This window comes from Loxodonta africana, chromosome 2 (assembly GCF_030014295.1).
Source record: "Loxodonta africana isolate mLoxAfr1 chromosome 2, mLoxAfr1.hap2, whole genome shotgun sequence".
Lineage (NCBI taxonomy): Eukaryota > Metazoa > Chordata > Mammalia > Proboscidea > Elephantidae > Loxodonta > Loxodonta africana.
In genome coordinates this window covers 151,911,987-151,938,149 of record NC_087343.1, presented here as the reverse complement: position 1 = coordinate 151,938,149, position 26,163 = coordinate 151,911,987, and the positions used below count along the sequence as shown (strand labels likewise).

The window sequence follows — 26,163 nt, the reverse complement described above, 5'->3', positions numbered from 1 at the left end:
GTATTGTGTGATTGTCCACCATTTTGTCATCTAATATCATTTTCCTATGTGTTGTAAATCCTACCAAAAAACCCCAGTGCCGTCGAGTCAATTCCTACCTGTATGATGTTAATGGAAACCCTAGTGGTGTAGTGGTTAAGAGCTCTGCTCCTAACCAAAAGGTCAGCAGTTCAAATCTACCAGGTACTCCTTGGAAACCCTATGGGGCAGTTCTGTTCTATCCTATAGGGTTGCTATGAGTCAGAATGGACTTAAAGGCAATGGGTTTGGTGTTTTTGTTTTTTTTTTAATGATGTTAATGAGGCAGGACTGGAGGCAGTTATGTTATATCTCACAATTTTGTGGTTCAGGAATTCAGGAAGTATTTGGCTGAGTGAGTCTTCTGCTCTATATGATGTTGACTGGGATCTCTCAGCGGTATTCAGCTGGAGGCTGGTCTGGTCTAAAAGGTCCAAGTTGGCTTTCCTCACATGTCTAGTGCCTTGTGAAGGTGGTTGGAAGGCTGGACTCAGCTGGGTCTCTTTTCCTTTCCATGTTTTCTCCATCAGAGTGGTTTGACTTCTTACAGTGGTTTAGGACTCCAAGAGACAAGAGGGGAAGTTCTCAAAGACTAGGACTATAACTGGTATAACGTTACTTCTTTTGTTACCTTATTGGTCAAAGCAGTCAGAGGCCAGCCTAGATTCAAAGGAAGGGGAAATAGACCCCACCTCTCAATGACAAGAGTGGCAAAGAATTCATGGCCATCTTTAATTTGCCTTAGGACTAAGTCTGTTCACTCATCATTGAATTCGCAGCTCTTAGCACAGCACCTGATGGCATGAACTCAATAAATCTGTTAACTGACACATTCAGTGTCTTCAGCTGGGTTCTCTAAAGAAGCAAAACTAGTGAAGCGTATATACATATATACATATATGTATATATGTATGTATGTGTGTATGGATAGAGAGAGAGATTTATGTCAAGGAAATGGTTCACATGGTTGTAGAGGATGGAAAGTCCCAAGTCCATGGGTCAGAGTGAAGGCTTCTCCTGACTCATGTAGATGCAGGGGCTGGCAAATCTAAAATCAGCAAGTCAGACAGCAGGCCTCCAGCTCATAGGCTGCACAGGCTGACAAATCCCAAGACGACAGGTAAGCTGCTAGCTCAAGTCCCAAGAACGGGAGGTCAGAAGAACAGGACCCAGCTGCAGGATCCAGAGTGAGCAAAAGCCCACAAGCCTTGCCAGAAATTCCACCTATATTGGATGCAGGCCACACTCCCAAGGAAACTCCCTTTTAACTGACTGACTGCTTATAAAGGATCTTGTCATGGGGATGATCACATTATATTAGATCTCATCATTGAGGTGATTACATTACCACACAGCTGGCAAACTACATCATAACTGCCAAACCACTGAGAATCATGGCCCAGCCAAGTTGATACATAACCTTAACCATCAATCTCAGATAGGTGGAATCTGCTGTATTTGTGATGTTAAAAGTATTAGGTTTGGAGATATATTGAAGCCGAGGTTTATTTGGACCGTTACAATTAGCCAGTTGCCATCAAATTTATTCTGACTCATGGTGACCACACATATGTCAGAGTAAAACTGTGCTCCATAGGGTTTTTAATGGCTCATTTTTCAGAAGTAGATTGTTAGGCCTTTCTTCTGAGGCACATCTGAGTAGACTCAAACCTCCAACTTTTTTTTTTTTTAAACAATTTTTATTGTACTTTAAGTGAAAATTTACAAATCAAGTCAGTCTGTCACACACAAGCCTATATACACCTTACTACATACTCCGATTTACTCTCCCCCTAATGAGCCAGCCCGCTCCCTCCTTCCAGCTTTTCCTTTCATGACCTTTTTGCCAGTCGAACCTCCAACTTTTTGATTACCAGCCAAGCACATTAACCATTTGCACCACCCAGGGGTCTTGGACCCCTAGGAGTACTCCATTCCATACGTCCTGTTTTGGTTTTCTGTGGGCTTAGCACTGAGCTGCATTTTAGTACCTCTGAACTTCAATTTCCTTTTTGGTAAATGAGGGGCAATAAAATTTGTATCTCACAGGATTCTTCTGAGAATTAAATGACATAATGAATGTGAGAAAGCTTTATAAATTGTGAAGTTCTGTTTAGTGTTAGGTTATTATTATTGTTGTCACCACTGCTCAGGCCAGGGAGTGGCCAAGGCCAGAGCCCGTTTACCTTCCCTGGGAAAGAGCCCCTCATCCTCATCCCCCTCTCCAGTTTTCACTCCTGCCAGTTCCTGAAAAGCAGGTGCTAGGAGAGGGAAGTAGGGTTCCTATGGTTTGCAAGCCAGTTGCAGCCAGGAAGATTTACTTCCCTACTGTGATTCTAATGATGGTTCGATAGGTTTCATAATTCCATAACGATCTTGGTGCCAATGCCTCCCACCCTGGCTGTCTCTGTAGAGACTGTGGGGAAATGGGAAGTCACACCAACTAAACAAATAAGAAGGATTAGTTGTATGTGGCCAGCACCTTATCGCCTGAGCCAGCCTATTGTGTCCTCCAACATATGGAGTAACAAAGACGCTGCTGAGAAAAACAACATCCAACTTGTCATCCTCACTTGACTCAGGGAATACAGTATTACTTTTCCCAGAAGAGCCTCGGAAATCCTTTGCCCCACAGGGGTCTGGGGACCATAGTTTCAGGGGATATCTAAGTTAACTGGCATAATAAAATCTACTAAGAAAACATTCTGCATCCCACTTTGAAGAGTGACATCTGGGGTCTTAAAAGCTACCAAGCGGCCATCTAAGATGCATCAATTGGTCTCAACCCACCTGGAGCAAAAGAGAATGAAGAACACCAAGGACACAAGGCGATTACAAGCCCAAGAGACAGAAAGGGCCACATGAACCAGAGACTACATCATCCTGAGGCCAGAAGAAGTAGATGGTGCCTGGCTACAACCGATGACTGCCTGACAGGGAACACAACAGGGAGGGAGCAGGAGAGCAGTGGGATGCAGACCACAAATTCTCATAAGACCAGACTTAATGGTCTGACTGAGACCAGAAGGACCCTGGTGGCCATGGCCCCCAAACCTTCTGTTGGCCCAGGACAGGAACCATTCCCGAAGCCAACTCTTCAGACATGGGTTGGACTGGACAATGGGTTGGAGAGGGATGCTGGTGAGGAGTGAGCTTCTTGAATCAGGTGGACACTTGAGACTATGTTGGCATCTCCTGCCTGGAGGGGAGATGAGAGGGTGGAGGGGGTTAGAAGGTGGTGAAATGGACACAAAAAGAGAGAGTGGAGGGAGGGAGCAGGCTGTCTCATTAGGGGGAGAGTAATTGGGAGTGTGTAGCAAGGTGTATATGGGTTTTTGTGTGAGAGACTGACTTGATTTGTAAACTTGCACTTAAAGCACAATAAAAATCATAAAAAAAAAAAAAGAAAAGAAATCCTTTGCCCCAGAGACACTCAGATACTTTCCATTTCCTGTGTGTCTCATTTTTGACTGGAAGGAGAGTTTGTCTACCTGGTAATACCTATTCTTCCAACCTTTTCACAAAAACCCACCTACTGCCCAGGCATGATGTATAATGTGTATGCAGGTCTGAGAGTAGGATAATTACTTGAGAATAGTAAGTAGGGACATAAAACAAGGTCACCTCTGTGAATTTGTAAGTACTTACATGTGTATTTGTGCGTGATTTAAATTTACCAAGATCTAGCACAATGCCTGGGTAGCCAACAAGTATGGAAAATAATAATACTAATAGATAAAAGCTCGAGCTAACCAAAAGATTGGCAGTTCAAATCCACCAGCTGCTCCTTGGAAACTCTATGGGGGCAGTTCTACCGTGCTCTATAGGGTCACTATGAGTTGGGACCGACTCAACAGCACCTAACAACCACGACAATAATAGATAAGATATATTCAGCATTACTTGTGTGCCAGGCACTGGGATGAATGCTTTACATATATATTTTTTCTTATTTAATTCTCATAACAATTATTGAGGTGAGCACCAATATTATCTCCATTTTATGGATAAGGAAATTCCCCTGTAATGTTGGTTAGGGTTAAGTGATTTGCTCAGCTAATGAGGGACAGAGTTAGGATTTGAACCCAGGTCTCTGCAATTCCAAAACCTGTTCTTAATTGCTTCATAATCCCAAATTCAGGCTCTCTGCTCACAGTGATATTGGATTTGATGATATGATGTCCTGAGACATGCCACACAGCAACCCTTATTCCCTACATGTGGTCCCCCAAAGCTATGGTGAGGAATTTGGAAGCCTGAGGAAAACATCAGAGAGGGAAAGGTGAACTGGCTGACTAGATACTGTGCAAGGAAAAGAAAAGATAAAAAGTGATCCATGGAGGTGATACAAGAGAGACATGGGAGAAAAGAATTGCGTAAGTAGGCTTTCAAGTTGTCTGCTATGGAGTGTGTGGTGTTAACATCCTCCCCCATCACTGCTACAACACCTTCAGTGAATTCTGCATTTCTTCCTGATGCTTTTGTGGGGATGGGTTCCTCATGAGGAAGTGGAAGATGAGGGGACAGCTCACATCTAGATTATATACTCCAACTACCCTCAAACTTATTTCCTTAGAGTTTCTGACTGGTTTTCAAGGCTTCTATATATGTGTATAAGGAGCTTCGGTGGTGCAATGGTTAAACACTTGGCTGCTAATCGAAAGGTCAGTAGTTCAAACTTGCCAGTGGCTCCAGGGGAAAAGATATCTAGTGATCTGTTCCTGTAAAGTTTACAGCCTAGGAAAACCTATGGGACATGAGTCGGAATTGAATCAACAGCACATAACAACAATATATGTGTATGTTTGGATGCTTGACTACATACCCACTCCTTACTTACAGATGTGGTTAGATTCCAAAGACCAGGTCATTATGCAAAAATAAGTGTTATGCAAAAGCGGAGGATGACCACATCAGATCACAAAATAATTATATGGGACACTCAAGTCCCTCTGGACCTGAGAGGCAGAAAATGTTGGTGGGTGCTGTATGTCTCACTGGTTGTGAAAAGGTTTCTACCAGACTTACATCATTAATGTGCAAAATAGGTAGTAGATATCTTACTATTGTTATAAAACTGAAACGTTGGATAATGAGATAGTCGAAAAGGGAGTAGTAATTGTGTAATTGTGTGGGTAATACATCTATAGGAATGTGTGCGGTTGTGTGACAGTGTTCATGTATGTGAATCCAGAATGTTTTGATTTATCTACATGTGTAAACATGTCTGTATGTTTTATATATGTGCATGAGTGTGGGTGCTTATACCAGGGTACGTGTACTGTGTAAATGGGGCTTGTGGCAGATTGTATTTTCCAGGGCTGTCTGCCATGATATATCCATCCCACATGTTCTTTTTACAATGAGATGCTGACACTCCTCCGGCTGAGGTGGTATGATCTCTTTCCCTTTCCTTGAGCATAGACAGAGCCTTGTGACTGCCTCAACCAATACAGTATGGCAGAAGTGATGCTATGTAACTTGTGATGCTTGGTCATAAAAAAATGTCATGCACTTTTACCTCTTGTTGTCTTGGAATTCTCAGTCTTGGAAACCTACCACCAAGGTGTAAGGAGGCCAAGCAGCTACTTGGAGAGGCCACTTGTTGGTGTCCTGGCTGACAACACCAGCAGAGGTCCCAAATGACAGCCAGTACCAAATACCATTCATGTGAATAAGCATCTTGCCTTGTTGAGCCACCCCAGCTGACAGTGCATGGAGCAGAGTCAATTCTTCTATGCGAAGTCCTGCACAAATTGCTAAATAAAAGATTGTTGTTCTTTTAAGCCACTAAGGTGTGGGATGCTTTGTTATGCAGTAATAGATATCTAGAACAGGGCTATAGCTGTGTCTGCCCTAACTGTGTGTATACAGTAGTGCTCTGATTCAGTGCCTCTGTGGGTTCCTGCAGGTAGTGCATTTATGTCAGATGTTTGTGGACATGAGTAGCTGTGTGGTCGAAGGTGCTTCTGGAGACAGAATCATGGTTCTTGGGGCTTTACTCTGATCTCAGTGGGATGTTGTTTGGTGAGAACCCTTTGAAATTTTGACTGTCTTCTGCGTATCTTCTTTTGAGTGTTTCTCCTTTGAACCAGAGTGTTTCTCCTTTGAGAGCAAATGCAGCTTAAATTTACGTACCTGTTCTTGGTCCAAGCCCCTTCGAGCTGCCAAAGACTTCCAGCAGGTGGGAGGCTGCCATCCAGAGCCCTTGTGTCCCTTTTTTGCAGGAGCTAGAAACACTTTTTCTCTTTTCCTTTTTCTGCTATTGAGGCCTTTAAAAATAAACCAGAGACGGAACAGAGCATAGTCACTGGGGCCTTGAGATCTCTTGAGGATGAAGAGGGTCAAAATTCTTGACTGCCACAAAGGAAGCTGCTAATATAGGCTCAAGTGTGCCTGTGACCTAGGCTAGAGATTATCTGGTTTCTGCCCTGCCTTGGCTGTTGAAGTCTGCTCCATCTCAGTGTAGCCCAGATGGTACTAGGCAGAGGACCCTGGTTCTGAAGATGCCCAGTTCCTCTTGGTCTGCTCCGTAGTACCATTCAGCTTTCTGTTTCTTTCACAGGATTTAGCAGCTAGACTTAGCTTTTCTGGGAACACTGAGGGCTCTAGCTTCACACAGTTGCCCTTGCACTGCCTTCCAGGACCACTAAAGCATTGGTGTCCAGTAGATCTTTCTATAATAATGGAAATGTCCTGTAATCTGAGCAGTTCAGTATGGTAGCTATTAGGCACATGTGGCGATTGAGCACTTGAAATGTGGCTAGTGGGACTAAGAAGCTGAATTTTAAATTTTATTTAATTTAAATTAATTTAAATTTAAATAGCTACATGTGGCTACTGGCTACCATATTGGAAAGCACAGTTTTGGAGAGTTCAGAAAGAAAAAAAATTTGTTTTATGTGTAAAATGAGACTAAAGTCTGTGCTGCCTACCTCACAGGGATGTTTAGAGCAAACGAAATGATGAATGTGAAGGAACTTTACTCATAAGGGTTCTGGATAGAAAGACAGCACTATGAACTGAGTTGCCTTATTCTTATTTTTTTAATATTTCTTTCTAAAAATATTGTTTATATTTATGTTTTATGGCCTTTTCTGGACTGTTTTGATTTGTTCTATTTACATTTCTGTGTTTCCATTTAATCCTGAGCTCTTCTCAGGATAAGAACCTGATAGGGCTGTTGCACAGTTGTGTCCCCACAGCCTATGGCTGGTGTGTAGCTGGGTGCTCATATTCAAGTGAATGAAATGTCTGGGGTCCAGAAGGATTCCTGGCAGCAGGGTTTGAGCTGCATGATGAAAACTGGGTGGGCAGAGAGGAGGCACGACAATACCATGGTGAGACTGCTGGGCCTCCTGGCTTCTGCTCCCCACACTCAGCATTCTAGGCCCACCCAGAGACAGCAGGGAGCCAATTCCTGATGCTGGAAATGATTTACCCCAATAGGATATTAGGCCTGTGGGAGATGAATTGAGAAAGACTGATCAGAGGAGAAGTGATGTTCTCAACACATTCTGCTTGTTAAGGAAGGCCAGATTGATCATATAAATTTCTGCCTAGCCAGGCTCCAAGGTGGGTATTGTGGATTCCTTTCATTAGATTGATGGTGGCTGTGTTGAAGGTGATTTCTCACACTCTCTACCCTTCCAAGCACCTGCTCTTCTGAGGGGTGCAAAAGGGAACCTAGAAGCTCTCAACAGGGATGCAAGGAAGAGACAGCTTTTTAGTTGTTGTGTACTTATTTAAAAGGATATTTTAAATTTATTTTTGCTCAATTACAAGAGTAATACCGGAAAATGAAGAGAGGAGACTACAAGCTCCTCCTTGCTTGGGGGCCATATAAGTAGATGCTATCTGCTTAGCCTGGCCCTGCACACTTGCTTCAGCAGGTCAGGAGGCTTGAGTTCACAGCTAGTTCCTCTGAGAAGTTGGTTTTCAGTTAGGGCTTTTCAAGGCTTGGAGCTGGGTACACAAGGTATCCCTTTCCTAAATACCTGAGCTGGTTAGATTTGTCCTAAGGAGGAAGCCAGGCCCCTGTGAGTACTGGCAGCTGTTCTAGCTGGGCTCTTCTCTTGGTCCATGTGTACATTTATTCATTCTATCATTAAGATTTGAGCTTACCCTATTTTAAGCATCTACTCTTGTAGCACTTTATTAATATTTTTTATAGCATGTTCCAGCTTTGATTGTAATTTATATGTTCATTCTGTAATTTATCACTCATGTGATGAATATTTGCTGAGCATTTATTATCTGTCCTCATGGTACTAGGCAGTGACACAGCTAGAATTATTCCTGAGCCCAGCTACTTTTTTTAAAAAAATTTTTATTGTGCTTTAAGTGAAACTTTACAAATCAAGTCAGTCTCTCATACAAAAATTTATATACACCTTGCTATATACTCCTAGTTGCTCCCCCCTCCTCCGCAGTGAGACGGCACATTCCTTCCTACCACTCTATTTTCGTGTCCATTCGGCCAGCTTCTGACCCCTCTGCCCTCTCATCTCCCCTCCAGACAGGAGCTGCCCACATACTCTCATGTGTCTCCTTGATCTAAGAAGCTCATTCTTCACCAGTATCATTTTCTATCCCACAGTCCAGTCCAATCCCTGTCTGAAGAGTTGGCTTTGGGAATGGTTCTTGTCTTGGGCTAACAGAAGGCATGGGGACCATGACCTGTGGGGTCCTTTTAGTCTCAGTCAGACCATTAAGTCTGATCTTTTTCCTAGAATTTGAGGTCTGGATCCCACTGCTCTCCTGCTCCCTCAGGGGTTCTCTGTTGTGTTCCCTGTCGGAGAGCCCAGCTACTTTTGCTGCCGTCCTGGGTGTTCCATGGGATGGGAGAAGTGTCTTGAGGGAAGTGTCCTATCTAGGCCTTTCTCATAAACTGGCACTTCCCATTCAACTATTGTCCAGGGGCTTATTCTGAGCCTGTTCTCCCTCCCCAGGCCGTCAACCAAGGTTTGCTCAGTGGTCACAATGTCAGTTTTCCATCTGCTTGATGTAAACATAAACAAGAAGGTAACTGACTGCTAAATAGATACTCAATGCTTCAAAAAGAGAAAGGAATGCCAGAGATAGGTTGCTTGCTCTCAGGGGAATATCTGCTGTTTGAGGGAGGTAATTGTTCGCATTATCCTGTTCTCCACTCACAGATGACCAGGAATCACTGTGTTGGGGCTCTGAGGGCTTTACACAGGACCCTGTTTTACTGGTCAGGTTAAGCAAGTCTAGGCAAGGGGAAGGTCCAACATAGTGGTGTAGTGGAAGAGAATAGGACTTTGGAGGCACCTAAATCTGGCTTGAATTCTCAGTTCTGCCACTTCGTTACTGTATGACCTTGTGTAAGTCTTTTAAACTCTTTGAGTCTCAGCTTCTCCATCTATAAAAAAGAATGACAGTTCTGATTTTAGGAAGTTACGAGACGTAGGTATAATGTGTATGCACATATAAAATAACAGATATTCAGCGGTAGAGCAGAATTAGAATTGCAGGTGATATTTTATTTTTAAAATAATTGTCGTTGTCAAAAATTCACAAAGTGTGTGACCCGCAGGTGGCCTATTTCGCATGAAGTTTCAAAGGATCATTTACTGCTTCAGATTCTGCTGCTATCCCGATCCGACTCACAACAGCTTGATGTATTTTTACCCTTATCTCCCCACCCCTCCTTTTTTTTTCCTAAAAATCCTTCCGCGAGAAAAAAAAATTACGCTGATAGGAAATCAAACAATAAACTTCAAAGTTCTATTTTGGTCAAGCTTCTAAGCAAAACAGGCCCTCATACTTCTTTTGGCGTGTCTAACTCTACCGAGGGACACAGAAAAAAGTTCAGTAGTTCTGTGAATGAGACGCTAGGGGGCGGGATTTAGCAGGAGTCGAAAGAGGAGGAGCTAACAACTCCACGTGCAGAAAGGGAGTGAGGCGGCTGGCCGCCGCTCTGAAAAAAAACCAGCTGCTCTGGCAGGTTGCAATTGGGCGAGGCGGCGAGCTACGTAATAGCCGCGCGCTCACGGGTTCAGGCAGTCGCCGCCGCGTCTGCGCACCGGCCGCCTGGAATTGTGGGGGTTGTGTTTGCCCCTCGGCTGCCGCGCTGGAAGCCGAAGGTAGGGGCGGTGAGGGCCGCCCGGCCCTGAAGCTAGGCTGGGGTCCTAGGGGTCTAGCCCGAGCCTCCTGCAGCCAGTGGCCTCGGCGCCTTCCCAGCAGTGTTCTGGGGCCTCCACAACCCTCCCTATCCTACGCAGTGTCTCCAAAGCGGGAGGTCAAAGTGGGCCTTGAGCTTCTTGGTACTGTCCACAGACCTGGCCCCTCAGCTCATGGGATGCCGTCCCTACCATTGCCACTCACGTCTTTAGTAACCTTTCTTCAGCGGCAGGAGATGAGGTCGTGGGCGTCTGAGGCTGGTTTCTGGTGCCGCCTGTGTTGTTTCCATCTACCAGCCTCAGTTTCAGCATCTGTCCAAAGAAGGGGTGGATTAGGTGATCTCCAGTACCCCTCCACTGTTGGAATTCCGGCTCCCTGCCGGGATCTGTTTACTCCATCCATCATGTGGATTCGCGCCCTTCTGCCCCGCTTCTTGTTTCTGCTATCCATTTGCATTTTCCGTAAATGAAGCTTACCTTTATAGGTGGCACAGTGGTTTAGAGCTCAGGCTGCTAACCAGAAGTTCGGTAGTTTGAGTTCACCAGCCTCTTCTTGGAAACGCTGTGGAGCAGTTCTGTTCTGTCCAAATGGTCACTATGAGTCGACGGCCACGGGTTTTATAGTAGAGGTTATAGAGTTTGGTGTGTTTCAGGTCACCTAGAAAATTTGTGCATAGCCCTGGGCTCCACTCCTAGGGATTTCGATATGGTGGGGCATGGGAATCTGCAAGTTATCCAGGTGTTTCCGATTCATATGGTTTCGGAGTCCTTGCCTTGAGGCTCTCTTTGTTGGGTAGGAGAGAACGAGTCGGCACGTCTGAGCCCCTGGGATGGGACCGCAGGTGGGAAAGGTGAGGAATCAGGAAAATACCCAACACATGAGAGGCCAGTGGCCTTCCTTTGCACTGTAGGAGTTAGAGGGCGATTTGACGCCTTAAAAAAAATATTGACAACCTATATGTAAGATCAGTTTTCTAATAAGTATTTTAAAATGCCTGGTTTTGGTTCAAGCCCAGCTGGCTTTGCTGCCTCAATAAAAACAAAACCACGAATTGCTTTTGGGGATAGAGAGGACTAGATTAACACAAACTAGGTAGGCAGATCCTGAGGAGAAGAAAACGTCCATATTTGCAAAGAGAAGAAACTGATGTGTGTATAAACGCTAAGTGTTTGTTTTGACAGCGTGAAAATGTTGTGTGTCTGTCTTTTTAACTCTCACCCCACCCAAGCTTTTTTTTTTCCTCTGATAATAGTATAGCCAAATTTGGGGATTAGATAGGATTTTGATGGGAGGCAGAGCATGATATTAGGATTGATGTTTGTACAACATCGGTCAGGACTTAGTCTGTGGCTTCACTTGAGAACATGGCTCTTGGATACTTAAGATACTATTGCTACATCAAATTTATTTTAGCCTTTTTTTAGAGTGTTTAATCTGCTAATTAACACGTGTTCTGATGAAATTGGCAATGCAGAAGATTTACTGCCTGGATTTTATGGATGATGGGAATGGTAAATATGTCAGTAGGGATGTGGCAGCTTGGGAATCAAAAATTGCCTGGTACTTTGATTCCAGCTTTGATCCCCTTCCCTGCTGTCTTCTGAAGGCCAGCTATTACTTGCTTCTCTTCAGAGACCAACCTTGAGCCCTGGTGTGTTTCATTGGCAGGAAAAAAAGCTAATTAAGTGAAATAGAAAAGTAACAAAATGGATTTTTAAATAATAGACATGCCAGAACTTGATCTTCCAGAGGATGTTCTCCTTTAGAATGGTGTATGTAGGTGTGGGAGTTGGGGATTGAAGGTGGCATCATGTAAGTATTATGGCCATCATCCAAAGCAGTTTTGAAAATCCATCTCTGAAATTATCTTCCCGGAGACTTAAAAACAAGTCTACAATTTTATTTACTTTTCAATAAGCTGGAATCTTTGAAGGGTACAATATCACATGGATTCTGTGTTCAGTGGCCTTAGCAGGAAGGTTGCTCCGCAATTTGGCATGAACCATGCCACTGTTTTCATGGGTACGAATTAACATTTCCCCAGATTACTCTGGTTTTGTTAGGTTTGCCGCCAGGAGTCACTGTGTTGTTTCTTGTTTTGTACACATAAGCACATCTCTTGGCTAAATAGAATTCAGTTTCATCTCAGGCATAAACACTTTCAATTTTAGAAGAGCTATGTGCTTCCTCTGGTTCTGGAGACCGTGCTTATAATCAGCAAAAATGGCCTTGTACCACAGTCTTCCAGACATATTTGCCGTTTTACAAGCTGTTCCAAGCAGGCCTGCACAGGCTCACAGGCACATTAAAATAAATAAATTGTGGTGAAAATACAAACAAAACATCACTCCAACAGTTTCTACTGAAATACAGTAACATTGATTATATTCTTCATGTTGTGCAACTGTTATTGCTATCCTTTTCCAAGTTATTCCACTGCCATTAACCTAAACTCAGTGCCCCTTAAGCAAAAATTCTCACTTCTCACCTCCCTCGCATTGCTGGTAACCACTACTAATCTTTGGTCCTTATGTATTTGCTTATTCCATATAAGTGAGATCATATAGTATTTGTCCTTTCGTGACTGATTTTGCTCGGCATGATGTTTTCAAGGTTCATTCATGTTGTAGCATGGATCAGGACTTCATTTCTCTTTACGGCTAAGTAAGATTCCATTGTATATATATACCACATTTTGTTTATTCACTCACCTGTTGATAGATGTTCAGTTGTTTCTACCTTTTGGCTATTGTGAAAAGTGCTGCAGTGCACCTTGGTGTACAGGTTTTTGTCTGTGTTCCTGCTTTAACTTCTGGTTATAGACCTAGGATTGGGATTGCTGGGTCATATGGTAATTCTATGTTCAACTTTTTGAGGAACTGCCAAACTTTCACATTGGCTGTACCATTTTACTTTCCCACCAGCAATAAAGGAAACCCTGGTGGCATAGTAGTTAGGAGCTCCAGGTGCTAACCTAAAGGTCAGCAGTTCAAGACCACTAGGCGCACCTTGGAAAGTCTGTGGGGTAGTTCTACTCTGTCCTGTAGGGCTGCTATGAGTCGGAATCAACTCAAGGGCAACGGGTTTGGGTACCAGCAATGAATGACGGTTCTGTCTCTCCACAACCTTGCCGACACCTGTTTTCTGTTTTTTTAATCTTTGCCATTCTAATGGGAGTGAGGTGGTATCTCAGTTGTGGTTTTGATGAGGGAGCCCTGGTGGTGCAGTGGTTAAGAGATGGCTGCTAACCCAGCTGCTGCTTGGAAACCTTATGGGGCAGTTCTGCTTTGTCCTATAGGGTCACTATGAGTTGGAATTGACTCGGTGGCAATGTTTTTTTTTTTTTTTAATAGTTAATGAAGGAGCCCTGGTAGTACAGTGGTACAGCTGCTAACTGAAAGGTCGGTGGTTCAAACCCACCAGCTGCTTTGTGGCAGAAAGATGTGGTAGCCTGCTTTTGTAAAGATTTATGCCTTAGAAATCCTATGGGGCAGTTCTCCCTGTCCTATAGACTCATTATGAGTTTGAATCTACTCCACAGTGCTGGGTTTGATGGTTTGTAATGGCTAAAGATGTTGAACATCTTTTCATGGGCTTGTTGGCCATTTGAATATCCTCTTTGGTGAAATGTCTGTTCAAGTCTTTTGCCCATTTTTTGATCAGGTGGTCTTTTTGTTGTAGAAGTTTTTTTTAATATAGGATATTAGACGTTTATTGGATATATGGTTCCCATAGGGCATTTTAAAACTATATAAGTCTCATCAATACATGCTACTAACTGTATTCTCTTTTTAAACCCAAATGTCATGGTTAAGTAGCCTTGTTATATGAATTGTCCTTAGATGAATTAGCAGTTCTTTTGAAGTGGACATAACAGAACTTTGGGAGTCTGGTGAGCATCAGATTTGATTCTCAGTCTCCCATTTAGTAGCCATATGACCTTGGAAAGTTGCTTCATGTCTTAGGTTCTGTTTTCTTTCATAAAGATGGGACTGATATTTACTTCAAAGAGTGATTAAGTGAGGTAATACACATTAAAGCTCTTGGAACATAGTTGGAATGCAATAAATTTTGTTTTCACCCTTAAAGAATAAAGATTTGCTATTAGACTATCAAAAGCACATGAGAGGCTCTAAAGGCAAGTTGTATCTTTTTCCAAATAGGTAGATGCCTTCTAATGCTCTTTTCCCTTTTGTATCAATATGTTTGTGGATTCATGTGCTGACCTTCTCATCTTGCCTCCTGTCTTTTTCATTTATTCTTCATGCTCGCCTAAGTGAAGCTGTTCAGAAGACTGTCTGCCAGTCTTTTTGGAGTAAGCCTCTTTTCAGGAGAGCTAATCTGAAGACTTTTACAATGCCATCCCCTTGGTTGTGTATTCCTAGAGATTTTTCTCTGGGGCTACAGCTGGTGCTTGGATCACTCTGTGTAGCACAGGCATCTCTAACTCCTAGATTTGATGTCAATTTGGAGACCCGTCCTTGTGGAGCTAATCTTTTCTCTAAGTGAGATGAATACTTTATCCTTCTCTGAGTCTGCCTTAAGCTGCAAGCCTGAGTCTTCATAGCAGAGAGCTTCGTATTTTAATTATATGTGGTCTAAAGGGAGGATATGCTGTCCTTTTCTTTGTTTACTTTCATCAAAGGCTTCACGGTTGAGTAGGAGGAGAATAGCCTGTCACCATTTAAGTGGGACTGGGTGACCCCTGTTTCCTAAAATCAATGATAACTGAGTTTGTCTGTGACAAAACCCTTGTAAAAGGTTTAAGCTGCTCAGGACACATGTGAAGAACCTCATGGAATTTTTCCTGAAAAATGCTTGGCTTGTGAGGTGTTTACACCTGGCATCCTCACTTGTATAATTTCCTAAATCGGAGACAGTGAGAATCCAATAGCAAGAGAACTGTGTTTAGCCCAGACTTGTAGTTCCTTCAGGTTCCACTAGGCACCTCTGGGCAATTCATAAACAAGGGCGTGATTGGCTGTGTCTGCCCTCTCATCCTCCACATCCTGCCTTCGGCTTCATGTTTGAGGCATTGAGAAGGAAGTGGCATAGTCAAAGTATGGGTAACATTCCATGCCAAGGCCTTGATGGAGGTCAGGGGCAGAGACTCTGAGCCCAAGGCTGAGCAAATGGCAAATGCTAGTCTGGTCAGTTGAATGCTGCTGAAGTGCTGTGAAGCTGTAACAGCCACCATGTTCCTTGGTGTCACCTCATTTGTGAAATGGGAATGCCTTTATCCATCTCTCCCATGAGAAGAGTAAACAGCCAGCCTGGTTTGCCCAGGACAAAGGGTTTCCCACATGTGGGACTTTTCAGTGCCAAAACCAGGGAAGTCCAGGGCAAACTGGGACAAGTTAGTCACCCTACCCCTGAGCATTATACAGACTAATGAATGCACTATCCTTGTGGAAACTAGGTCAGCTCTTTTTTTTGGTTATCTAATCGAGTTCATTATTGCCTTTTTAGACCTTTTTTCCCTAATACTCCACTTCCCTCCTCCCCCATGAAATTTTACTACCACAGAAACGCTATATATTTGTTAACGTACTGTCTCCCTTTGGAAGGCCACAAACTGTCGTGAAATCTGTTTTTTCACCCCTAAAAATCAATTTTCACCCTCTTGGGGGCGATATTGCCCCCACTGAGAAAACGTGATATAATCTTATAATCTCTCTAATAGGATCATCAAGGCTTGTTTTCTATTTAGAAGATGCAGCCTTTTCAATGCCTCAAACACCAAAACTAGTGAGAGCAGGGGAACATTATCTCATCCAATCCTGTAAAATAGATGGTATTATCCCCATTTTGCAGATGAAATAACTGAGCTCAGTGAGGCTAAGTGATTTGACCTAGGTCAAAAAACTTGGTATACCACCAGGATTTAAGCCTAGCTCTGACTTCAAAGCTCTTCCTCTTGGACTGTGCAGCCCCTCCTCCCCGACCACAAGTCTGCAGTTATCAGCAGGACATTTGGCTATTTAACTTACTTTTCTTGAGCTCTGTGTAAAATGTTGGGGACAGACTCTAAGGTGAAAAGTCAGTTCCTGCTATTGAGGAGCTCACTGAGTTGTTTTTCCAAGGTGGGGATACCTTAGGGCCAGTGTTTTTGTCACCTTCTCGTGGTTGGGCTTCTAGTGAGACGGTTGGCTGTGTCATGGAAAGAATTAAGCTAGTTGGCCTTTAGCAGGGTCAGTGCTGTGGATTTGTTCTTGCTAGTTCCATTTCCCAACCAACTGCATTGTTCCTAATCAGCTGATCATGTTGCCCACAGGGTATAACCCAAAGGGTATTTATAGCAGGCCTGGTAAGTTCCTTGGCAGTAAGATAATTGTGAGCAATAGGATTAGTAAGAATGGCATTTCTACTTTGCTTATCGATAGTCCTAATAATTCAGAGCAGAAGTTGTTTGTCCTTTTCTGAAGTTATTCCAGGTTGTCTGTTTTGATGCCTAATGCTATTAAGAGATTTAGAGGAGGATTGGAATGTGGGTGTAACTGGAGGTGGGCATGGGAGGTATGATTTTTACTTGGACTCCTTCAAAGAGACTGGAATTGAGTTTATTGTTTTTTTTTCTTCCAAATCTTGGACTTTAAGATGTTCCATTTACTGTCTGCTTCTCTGGTGCCTCTTGGGCCTTCTCTTTTCAGAGCTGAGCCTGCTGTTGGCCCAGGTGTTCCCTAACTGGATGTTGGAACCTTTGGGTAGTGTCTGCTGTTTAGCCTATGTCACATTTCACATCCACAGAGAAATGGAGAGAGGTATGTTTCTAAGATCTGCTCACTCACTTTGTAATGACTAGGGAAGTTCTAAGTTATGCCTCTTTATTATCTTCACAGGCAGAGGAACATCTCAGTAGTAAGTGAACCAGTCTTTAGGTCTAGCCAGTTCCTTCTCTCCAAGTAGCCTGTTCCTTCTGTCTTCTGATGGGGAGGAGTTCTAGAAACTAGAAAACGAGTCTGAAATGCATTCCAAAGCTCTGGTGAGAAAGTCTGATCCCAGTGGATTTTTAAATGGGCATTTCTTTACCTCTGGGAAATGCTGATGGTGCAGTGGTTAAGAGCTGTGGCTGCTAACCAAAAGGATGGCAGTTCACATCCACCGGGCACTCCTTGGAAACCCTATAGGGCAGTTCTACTCTGTCATATACAGTCGCTGTGAGTCGGAATCAACGTGATGTCAATGGTTATTTATTTATTTTTTTTATTAACTTTTATTGAGCTTCAAGTGAACGTTTACAAATCAAGTCAGTCTGTCACATATAAGTTTATATACATCTTACTCCTTACTCCCACTTGCTCTCCCCCTAATGAGTCAGCCCTTCCAGTCTCTCCTTTCCTGACAGTTTTGCCAGCTTCCAACTCTCTCTATCCTCCCATCCCCCCTCCAGACAGGAGATGCCAACACAGTCTCAAGTGTCCACCTGATATAATTAGCTCACTCTTCTTCAGCATCTCTCTCCTACCCACTGTCCAGTCCCTTTCATGTCTGATGAGTTGTCTTCGGGAATGGTTCCTGTCCTGGGCCAACAGAAGGTTTGGGGACCATGCCCGCCGGGATTCCTCTAGTCTCAGTCAGACCATTAAGTCTGGTCTTTTTATGAGAATTTGGGGTCTGCATCCCACTGATCTCCCGCTCCCTCAGGGGTTCTCTGTTGTGCTCCCTGTCAGGGCAGTCATCGATTGTGGCCGGGCACCAACTAGTTCTTCTGGTTTCAGGATGATGTAGGTCTCTGGTTCATGTGGCCCTTTCTGACTCTTGGGCTCTTAGTTGTCGTGTGACCTTGGTGTTCTTCATTCTCCTTTGCTCCAGATGGATTGAGACCAATTGATGCATCTTAGATGGCCGCTTGTTAGCATTTAAGACCCCAGACGCCACATTGCAAAGTGGGATGCAGAATGTTTTCATAACAGAATTATTTTGCCAATTGACTTAGAAGTCCCCTTAGAGCATGGTTCCCAAACCCCCGCCCTTGCTCCGCTGACCTTTGAAGCATTCATTTTATCCCGGAAACTTCTTTGCTTTTGGTCCCGTCCAACTGGGCTGACCTTCCATGTATTGAGTGTTGTCCTTCCCTTCACCTAAAGCAGTTCTTATCTACTAATTAATCGGTAAAAAACTCTCTCCCTCCCTCCCTCCCTCCCCCCCTCGTAACCACAAAGGTATGTGTTCTTCTCAGTTTATACTATTTCTCAAGATCTTATAATAGTGGTCTTATACAATATTTGTCCTTTTGCCTCTGACTGATTTCGCTCAGCATAATGCCTTCCAGGTTCCTCCATGTTATGAAATGTTTCACAGATTCGTCACTGTTCGTTATCGATGTGTAGTATTCCATTGTGTGAATATACCACAGTTTATTTACCCATTCATCCGTTGATGGACACCTTGGTTGCTTCCAGCTTTTTGCTATTGTAAACAGTGCTGCAGTAAACATGGGTGTGCATATATCTGTTTGTGTGAAGGCTCTTATTTCTCTAGGGTATATTCCGAGGAGTGGGATTTCTGGGTTGTATGGTAGTTCTATTTGTAACTGTTTAAGATAACGCCAGATAGATGTCCAAAGTGGTTGTACCATTTTACATTCCCACCAGCAGTGTATAAGAGTTCCAATCTCTCCACAGCCTCTCCAACATTTATTATTTTGTGTTTTGGATTAATGCCAGCCTTGATGGAGTGAGATGGAATCTCATCGTAGTTTTAATTTGCATTTCTCTAATGGCTAATGATCGAGAGCATTTTCTCATGTGTCTTTTAGCTGCCTGAATATCTTCTTTAGTGAAGTGTGTGTTCATTTCCTTTGCCCACTTCTTGATTGGGTTGTTTGTCTTTTTGTGGTTGAGTTTTGACAGAATCATGTAGATTTTAGAGATCAGGCGCTGGTCGGAGATGTCATAGCTGAAAATTCTTTCCCAGTCTCTAGGTGGTCTTTTTACTCTTTTGGTGAAGTCTTTAGATGAGCACAGGTGTTTGATTTTTAGGAGCTCCCAGTTATCTGGTTTCTCTTCGTCATTTTTGGTAATGTTTTGTATTCTGTTTATGCCTTGTATTAAGGCTCCTAAGGTTGTCCCAATTTTTTCTTCCATGATCTTTATCGTTTTAGTCTTTATGTTTAGGTCTTTGATCCACTTGGAGTTAGTTTTTGTGCATGGTGTGCGGTATGGGTCCTGTTTCCTTTTTTTGCAAATGGATATCCAATTATGCCAGCATCATTTGTTAAAAAGACTATCTTTTCCCCAATTAAGTGACACTGGGCCTTTGTCAAATATCAGGTGCTCATATGTGGTTGGATTTATATCTGGGTTCTCCATTCTGTTCCACTGGTCTATGTGTCTGTTGTTGTACCAATACCAGGCTGTTTTGACTACTGTGGATATATAATAGGTTCTGAAATCAGGTAGAGTGAGGCCTCCCACTTTCTTCTTCTTTTTCAGTAATGCTTTGCTTATCCGAGGCTTCTTTCCCTTCCATATGAAGTTGGTGATTTTTTTCTCTATCACCTTAAAAAATGTCATTGGAGTTTGGATCGGAAGTGCATTGTATGTATAGATGGCTTTTGGTAGAATAGACATTTTTACTATGTTACGTCTTCCTATCCATGAGCAAGGTATGTTTTTCCACTTAAGTAGGTCGTTTTTAATTTCTTGTAGTAGAGCTTTGTAGTTTTCTTTGTATAGGTCTTTTACATCCTTGGTCAGATTTATTCCTAAGTATTTTATCTTCTTGGGGGCTACTGTGAATGGTATTGATTTGGTGATTTCCTCTTCGATGTTCTTTTTGTTGATGTAGAGGAATGCAAGTGATTTTTGTATGTTTATCTTATAACCTGAGACTCTGCCAAACTCTTCTATTAGTTTCAGTAGTTTTCTGGAGGATTCCTTAGGGTTTTCTGTGTATAAGGTCATGTCATCTGCAAATAGAGATAATTTTACTTCCTCCTTGCCAATCTGGATGCCCTTTACTTCTTTGTCTAGCCTAATTGCCCTGGGTAGGACTTCTAGCACGATGTTGAGTAAGAGCTGTGATAAAGGGCATCCTTGTCTGGTTCCTGTTCTCAAGGGAAATGCTTTCAGGTTCTCTCCATTTAGAATGATGTTGGCTGTTGGCTTTGCATAGATGCCCTTTATTATGTTGAGGAATTTTCCTTCAATTCCTACTTTGGTGAGAGTTTTTATCATAAAAGGGTGTTGGACTTTGTCAAATGCCTTTTCTGCATCAATTGATAAGATCATGTGGTTTTTGTCTTTTGTTTTATTTATTTGGTGGATTACATTAATGGTTTTTCTGATATTAAACCAGCCTTGCATACCTGGTAGAAACCCCACTTGATCGTGGTGAATTATTTTTTTGATATGTTGTTGAATTCTATTGGCTAGAATTTTGTTGAGGATTTTTGCATCTATGTTCATGAGGGATATAGGTCTGTAATTTTCTTTTTTTGTGATGTCTTTACCTGGTTTTGGTATCAGGGAGATGGTGGCTTCATAGAATGAGTTGGGTAGTATTCCGTCATTTTCTATGCCTTGGAATACCTTTAGTAGTAGTGGTGTTAACTCTTCTCTGAAAGTGTGGTAGAACTCTGCAGTAAAGCCGTCCGGGCCAGGGCTTTTTGTTTTTGGAAGTTTTTTGATTACCGTTTCAATCTCTTTTTTTGTTATGGGTCTATTTAGTTGTTCTACTTCTGCATGTGTTTAGGTAGGTGGTGTTTTTCCAGGAATTCATGGATTTCTTCTATGTTTGCAAATTTGTTAGAGTACAATTTTTCGTAATAATCTGATATGATTCTTTAAATTCAGTTGGGTCTGTTGTGATGTGGCCCTTCTCATTTCTTATTCGGGTTATTTGTTTCCTTTCCTGTATTTCTTTAGTCAGTCTAGCCAATGGTTTATCAATTTTGTTAATTTTTTCGAAGAACCAGCTTTTGGCTTTGTTAATTCTTTCAATTGTTTTTCTGTTCTCTAATTCATTTAGTTCAGCTCTAATTTTTATTATTTGTTTTCTTCTGGTGCCTGATGGATTCTTTTGTTGCTGACTTTCTATTTGTTCAAGTTGTAGGGACAGTTCTCTGATTTTGGCTCTTTCTTCTTTTTGTATGTGTGGATTTATCGATACAAATTGGCCTCCGAGCACTGCTTTTGCTGTGTCCCAGAGGTTTTGATAGGAAGTATTTTCATTCTCGTTGCATTCTATGAATTTCCTTATTCCCTCCTTAATGTCTTCTATAACCCAGTCTTTTTTCAGGAGGGTATTGTTCAGTTTCCAATATTTGATTTTTTTTTCCCTAGTTTTTCTGTTAATGATTTCTAGTTTTATTGCCTTGTGGTCTGAGAAGATGCTTTGTAATATTTCGATGTTTTGGATTCTGGAAAGGTTTGTTTTATGACCTAATATGTGGTCTATTCTAGAGAATGTTCCATGTGCGCTAGAAAAAAAAGTATACTTTGCAGCAGTTGGGTGGAGAGTTCTGTATAAGTCAATGAGGTCAAGTTGGTTGATTGTAATTAGGTCTTCCGTGTCTCTATTGAGCTTCTTACTGGATGTCCTGTCCTTCTCTGAAAGTGATCTGTTGAAGTCTCCTAGTATAATTGTGGAGGTGTCTATCTCACTTTTCAGGTCTGTTAAAATTTGCTTTATGTATCTTGCAGCCCTGTCATTGGGTGCATAAATATTTAATATGGTTATGTCTTCCTAATCAATTGTCCCTTTTATCATTATGTAGCATCCTTCTTTATCCTTTGTGGTGGATTTAAGTCTAAAGTCTGTTTTGTCAGAAATTAATATTGCTACTCCTCTTCTTTTTTGCTTGTTGTTTGCTTGATATATTTTTTTCCATCCTTTGAGTTTTAGTTTGTTTGTGTCTCTAAGTCTAAGGTGTGTCTCTTGTAGGCAGCATATAGACGGATCGTGTTTCTTTATCCAGTCTGAGACTCTCTGTCTCTTTATTGGTGCATTTAGTCCATTTACATTCAGGGTAATTATAGATAAATAAGTGTTTAGTGTTGTCATTTTGATGCTTTTTTATGTGTGTTGTTGACAATTTCATTTTTCCACATACTTTTTTGTGCTGAGACGTTTTTCTTAGTAAATTGTGAGATCCTCATTTTCGTAGTGTTTTACTTTATGTTTGTTGGGATGTTACGTTTTTCTTGGATTTTATCTTGAGTTATGGAGTTGTTATACCTCTTTGTGGTTACCTTAATATTTACCCCTATTTTTCTAAGTAAAAACCTAACTTGTAATGTTCTGTATCGTCTTGTATCACTCTCCATATGGCTGTTCTATGCCACCTGTATTTAGTCCCTCTTTTTGATTATTGTGATCTTTTACATATTGACTTCAGTGATTCCCTGTTATGAGCATTTTTTTTTTAATTAATATTAATTTGTTTTTGTGATTTCCCTATTTGAGTTGATATCAGGATGTTCTGTTTTGTGACCTCGTGCTGTGCTGGTATCTGATATTATTTGTTTTCTGACCAAACAATATCCTTTAGTATTTCTTGTAGCTTTGGTTTGGTTTTTGCAAATTCTCTAAACTTGTGTTTATCTGTAAAAATCTTAATTTCGCCTTCATATTTCAGAGATAGTTTTGCTGGATATATGATCCTTGGCTGGCAGTTTTTCTCCTTCAGTGTTCTGTATATGTCGTCCCATTCCCTTCTTGCCTGCATGGTTTCTGCTGAGTAGTCTGAACTTATTGATTCTACCTTGAAGGTGACCTTTCTTTTCTCTCTGGCTGCTTTAAAAATTTTCTCTTTATCTTTGGTTTTGGCAAGTTTGATGATAATATGTCTTGGTGTTTTTCTTTTTGGATCAGTCTTTAATGGGGTTCGATTAGAATCTTGGATAGATATCCTTTCGTCTTTCATGATGTCAGGGAAGTTTTCTGTCAGGAGATCTTCAACTATTTTCTCTGTGTTTTCTGTCCTCCCTCCCTGTTCTGGGACTCCAGTCACACGCAAGTTATCCTTCTTGATAGAGTCCCACATGATTCTTAGGGTTTCTTCATTTTTTTTAATTCTTTTATCTGATTTTTTTTTCATCTGTGTTGGTGTTAATTCCCTGGTCCTCCAGATTTCCCAGTCTGCATTCTAATTGCTCGAGTCAGCTCCTCTGACTTCCTATTGCGTTGTCTAATTCTGTAATTTTATTGTTAATCTTTCAGATTTCTACATGCTGTCTCTCTATGGATTCTTGCAACTTATTAATTTTTCCACTATGTTCTTGAATAATCTTTTTGAGTTCTTCAACTGTTTTATCAGTGTGTTCCTTGGCTTTTTCTGCAGTTTGCCTTATTTCATTTCTGAGGTCATCCCTGATGTCTTGAAGCATTCTGTAAATTAGTTTTTTATATTCTGTATCTGATAATTCCAAGATTGTATCTTCATTTGGGAAAGATTTTGATTCTTTTGTTTGGGGGGTTGTAGAAGCTGTCATGGTCTGCTTCTTTATGTGGTTTGATGTCGACTGCTGTCTCCGAGCCAGCACTGGGAAACTTGTTTTTCCAGAAATTCTGCTGAAAAAAAAATGCAGTCAGATCCCTATCAGAACTGCCTTTGGATTATAACCGCCACCTTGTTCCCTGTAAGGATGAAAGTCCGAGATTTGGTTCATATATGCTTGGCTGTAGCTGGTTCTGTGTTTTTAGTCCAATTAGGGATGGATTTTTGGTCCCTGGGTTTTTTGTGGTTCCTTCTCTCAGGCCGGAAGAGTGGGTTAGGAAAAGACCAAAAAAAAAAAAAAAAGGAAAAGCAAAGCCACCGCGGAGCCGGAGCTGTTCTCCCCCTGGCTCAGGAAATTCCAATGTTAATGAAGCCGACTGGGGAGGGTGGGGGAGGGATCAGAGAGATAGGAGAGTAGCACCTCGGAATATAGCCAGAGTTGCTTGTCTTGCTTGGAATGACTGTTATATTTGAGGTTCCCCGGGGGGCTTGTCGCCTATGTGTGCTGGCTGTGTGGAGATTGCCCCCGGGGGTCTGGCCCGCTGAAGCCTCGGTCAGATCCTCCGCTGCCAGTCCAAATCCTAGCGTCAAGGTTCCCCTGCTGGGACGCTTTACTCCCGGCTCCAAAATCAGTCGCTGCCTCCCGGGGATTTCTCGTCCCGCTAGCCGAGTCGCTGTGCCGCTCCTGCGGACCGGCTGGGCCCCCTCCCGGGGTTAGTTCAGGGGAGTAGGGCTGTGCCCCGTGCTTGCGCCATGACAGTGCCCAGTCAAATACCCAGCGCCAGGGTTCCCCGGCTGGGACGCAGCACTCCCAGCTCCAAAACCAGTCACTGCGTCCCGGAGAGTTCTCCCACCAGCCGTGTCGCCACGCCGCCCGCACGGACTGGCTGGGCCCCCTCCCGGGTTCAGTTCGGGGGGTAGGGCTGCGCCCCTTGTTTGCACTGTCGCAAGATTTATGAGTTCAGCTCCCCTGGGCCCAGATGCCCGGCGCCAAGGTTACCTGCCTGGGGCGCTGGCTCCAGCCTCCGAAAACAGTCGCTGCTTCCCTGTATTTGTTCGTTTTCCGTCTCTAAATCTGTGTTTGTTGTTGTGGGTTCGTAGATTGTTATGTATGTGATCGATTCACTTGTTTTTCCTAGTCTTTGTTGCAAGAGGGATCCGGGGTAGCATCTACCTAGTCCGCCATCTTGGCCCCCTCCCCCTATTTTTTTTTTTTTTAACCTCTGCGAGTTGTCTTATGCTTAAATGCCTCTTGTTTCTGTGTGACTCCTAAGGGGGCAGCAGATGTCTGACCAAGTTCTAGAAAACTAGTAGGCTTCAGTCCAACGGAAGTAACATAAAGTAGGACAGTCAATACAGACAACATTGATTGGTCATGCTTTGAGTTCAGTGAATAGTAGGCATTCGAAGCTTAAGGGGGCAGATCTAAGCAAGGTCTTTAAGGTTGATTTCTTTTCCCCCTTCCACCCTCCTCCTTCCCAGTATCATACTCATGGGTTGGGAGTTCAGTTTGATTGTATTGATAAAAGATGTCTTGATCCTTGGACCCAGCTGCTGAAGTCTAAAATCGTAGTGTTTCTAGGCTGAAAGAGATCATCCCAGAGATCCTTGCAGCCACAGGACTGGGCCTGGTTCAGCTCCAAGGGATGGTTTTTTGTGGTTCCTTGGGTGAGTGAAGAGTCAGGAGATAATGGGTTCTAGTTCTGCTTCTGCCACTGCCCGCTTACTCAGTTTTGTAGACTAGCTACCATTCAGTGGGTTCTTACTTTGCTGATGACAAAACTGAGCCTCAGAGAAGTGAAGTGAGCCACATACCTTTTAGGGCCACCAGTGTATATTAATGGCAGAGCTGGGACTCAAGCCAGGGAACTCACAGAGGGTGACCATAGAAGTTGTTAGAATTGTTTAAAGTGTCGTAAAGATTCAAGATGCTATTGCAGTTAAAATCTCCAGAGAAGGAGAAAGCCCCGCCTCTACTGGCTTCCTTGTATTATCTTAACAGTCCTCACTGTTGAAGGGCTTTGTCTGTCATGTTGATTTTTCTCCTTCTCATGTCCAAGCGGAGCCCTGGTGGTGCAGTGGTTAAGAGCTCGGCTGCTAATGAAAAGGTCAACAGATTGAATCCATCAGCCACTCCTTGGAAACCCTGTGGGGCAGTTCTACTCTGTCCTATAGGGTCACTATGAGTTGGAATCGACTTGACAGCAATGGGTTTGGTTTTTTGGGTTTTCATATCCAAGTGTGTTTCCTCTTGTTCTTACCTCAGTGAAGTAGATTTGAAGTTTTCCTCTGTAGTAGGAGTAAAGAAATAGTGCTCAGCCCAGACTGCTGTGATTTTTTTCTGTAAAGAACAGGGCCAGATGCACCAGTGGACCTCATCTGGTGACCCAAGCAAACCTTTAATATATCTCTAAAAGAGAGAGAAGAAATGAATGGTATGTCAGAATGGTTTAAAAACACTTTGGAGTCAAATCACTTGGGTCATATTCTTCTCTCTACTTATTAGCTGTCAGATCTTGAGGGAGTTACTTATTTTCTCTAAGCCTTAGTTTAGGTTC

General features: G+C 42.6%; 1 protein-coding gene and 1 pseudogene across 4 annotated transcripts in view; one reads left to right on the top strand and one right to left on the bottom strand.

Annotated features, from left to right (window-relative positions):
• Positions 1–10,029: 10,029 nt before the first annotated feature.
• The window catches only part of SIL1 (SIL1 nucleotide exchange factor), a 324,841-nt gene continuing 308,707 nt past the window's right edge, over positions 10,030–26,163 (top strand). Inside the window, exons 1-2 of one of the 4 annotated variants that reach the window (XM_064276836.1) lie at positions 10,067–10,127; positions 16,815–16,925. In XM_064276836.1, coding sequence (XP_064132906.1) covers positions 16,890–16,925 — 36 coding nt within the window. In that variant the 5' untranslated portion in view covers positions 10,067–10,127; positions 16,815–16,889. The other 3 variants (XM_064276819.1, XM_064276845.1, XM_064276822.1) reach the window with 3 other exon arrangements.
• LOC111750995 (large ribosomal subunit protein eL33-like) lies at positions 11,804–12,827 on the bottom strand (annotated as a pseudogene).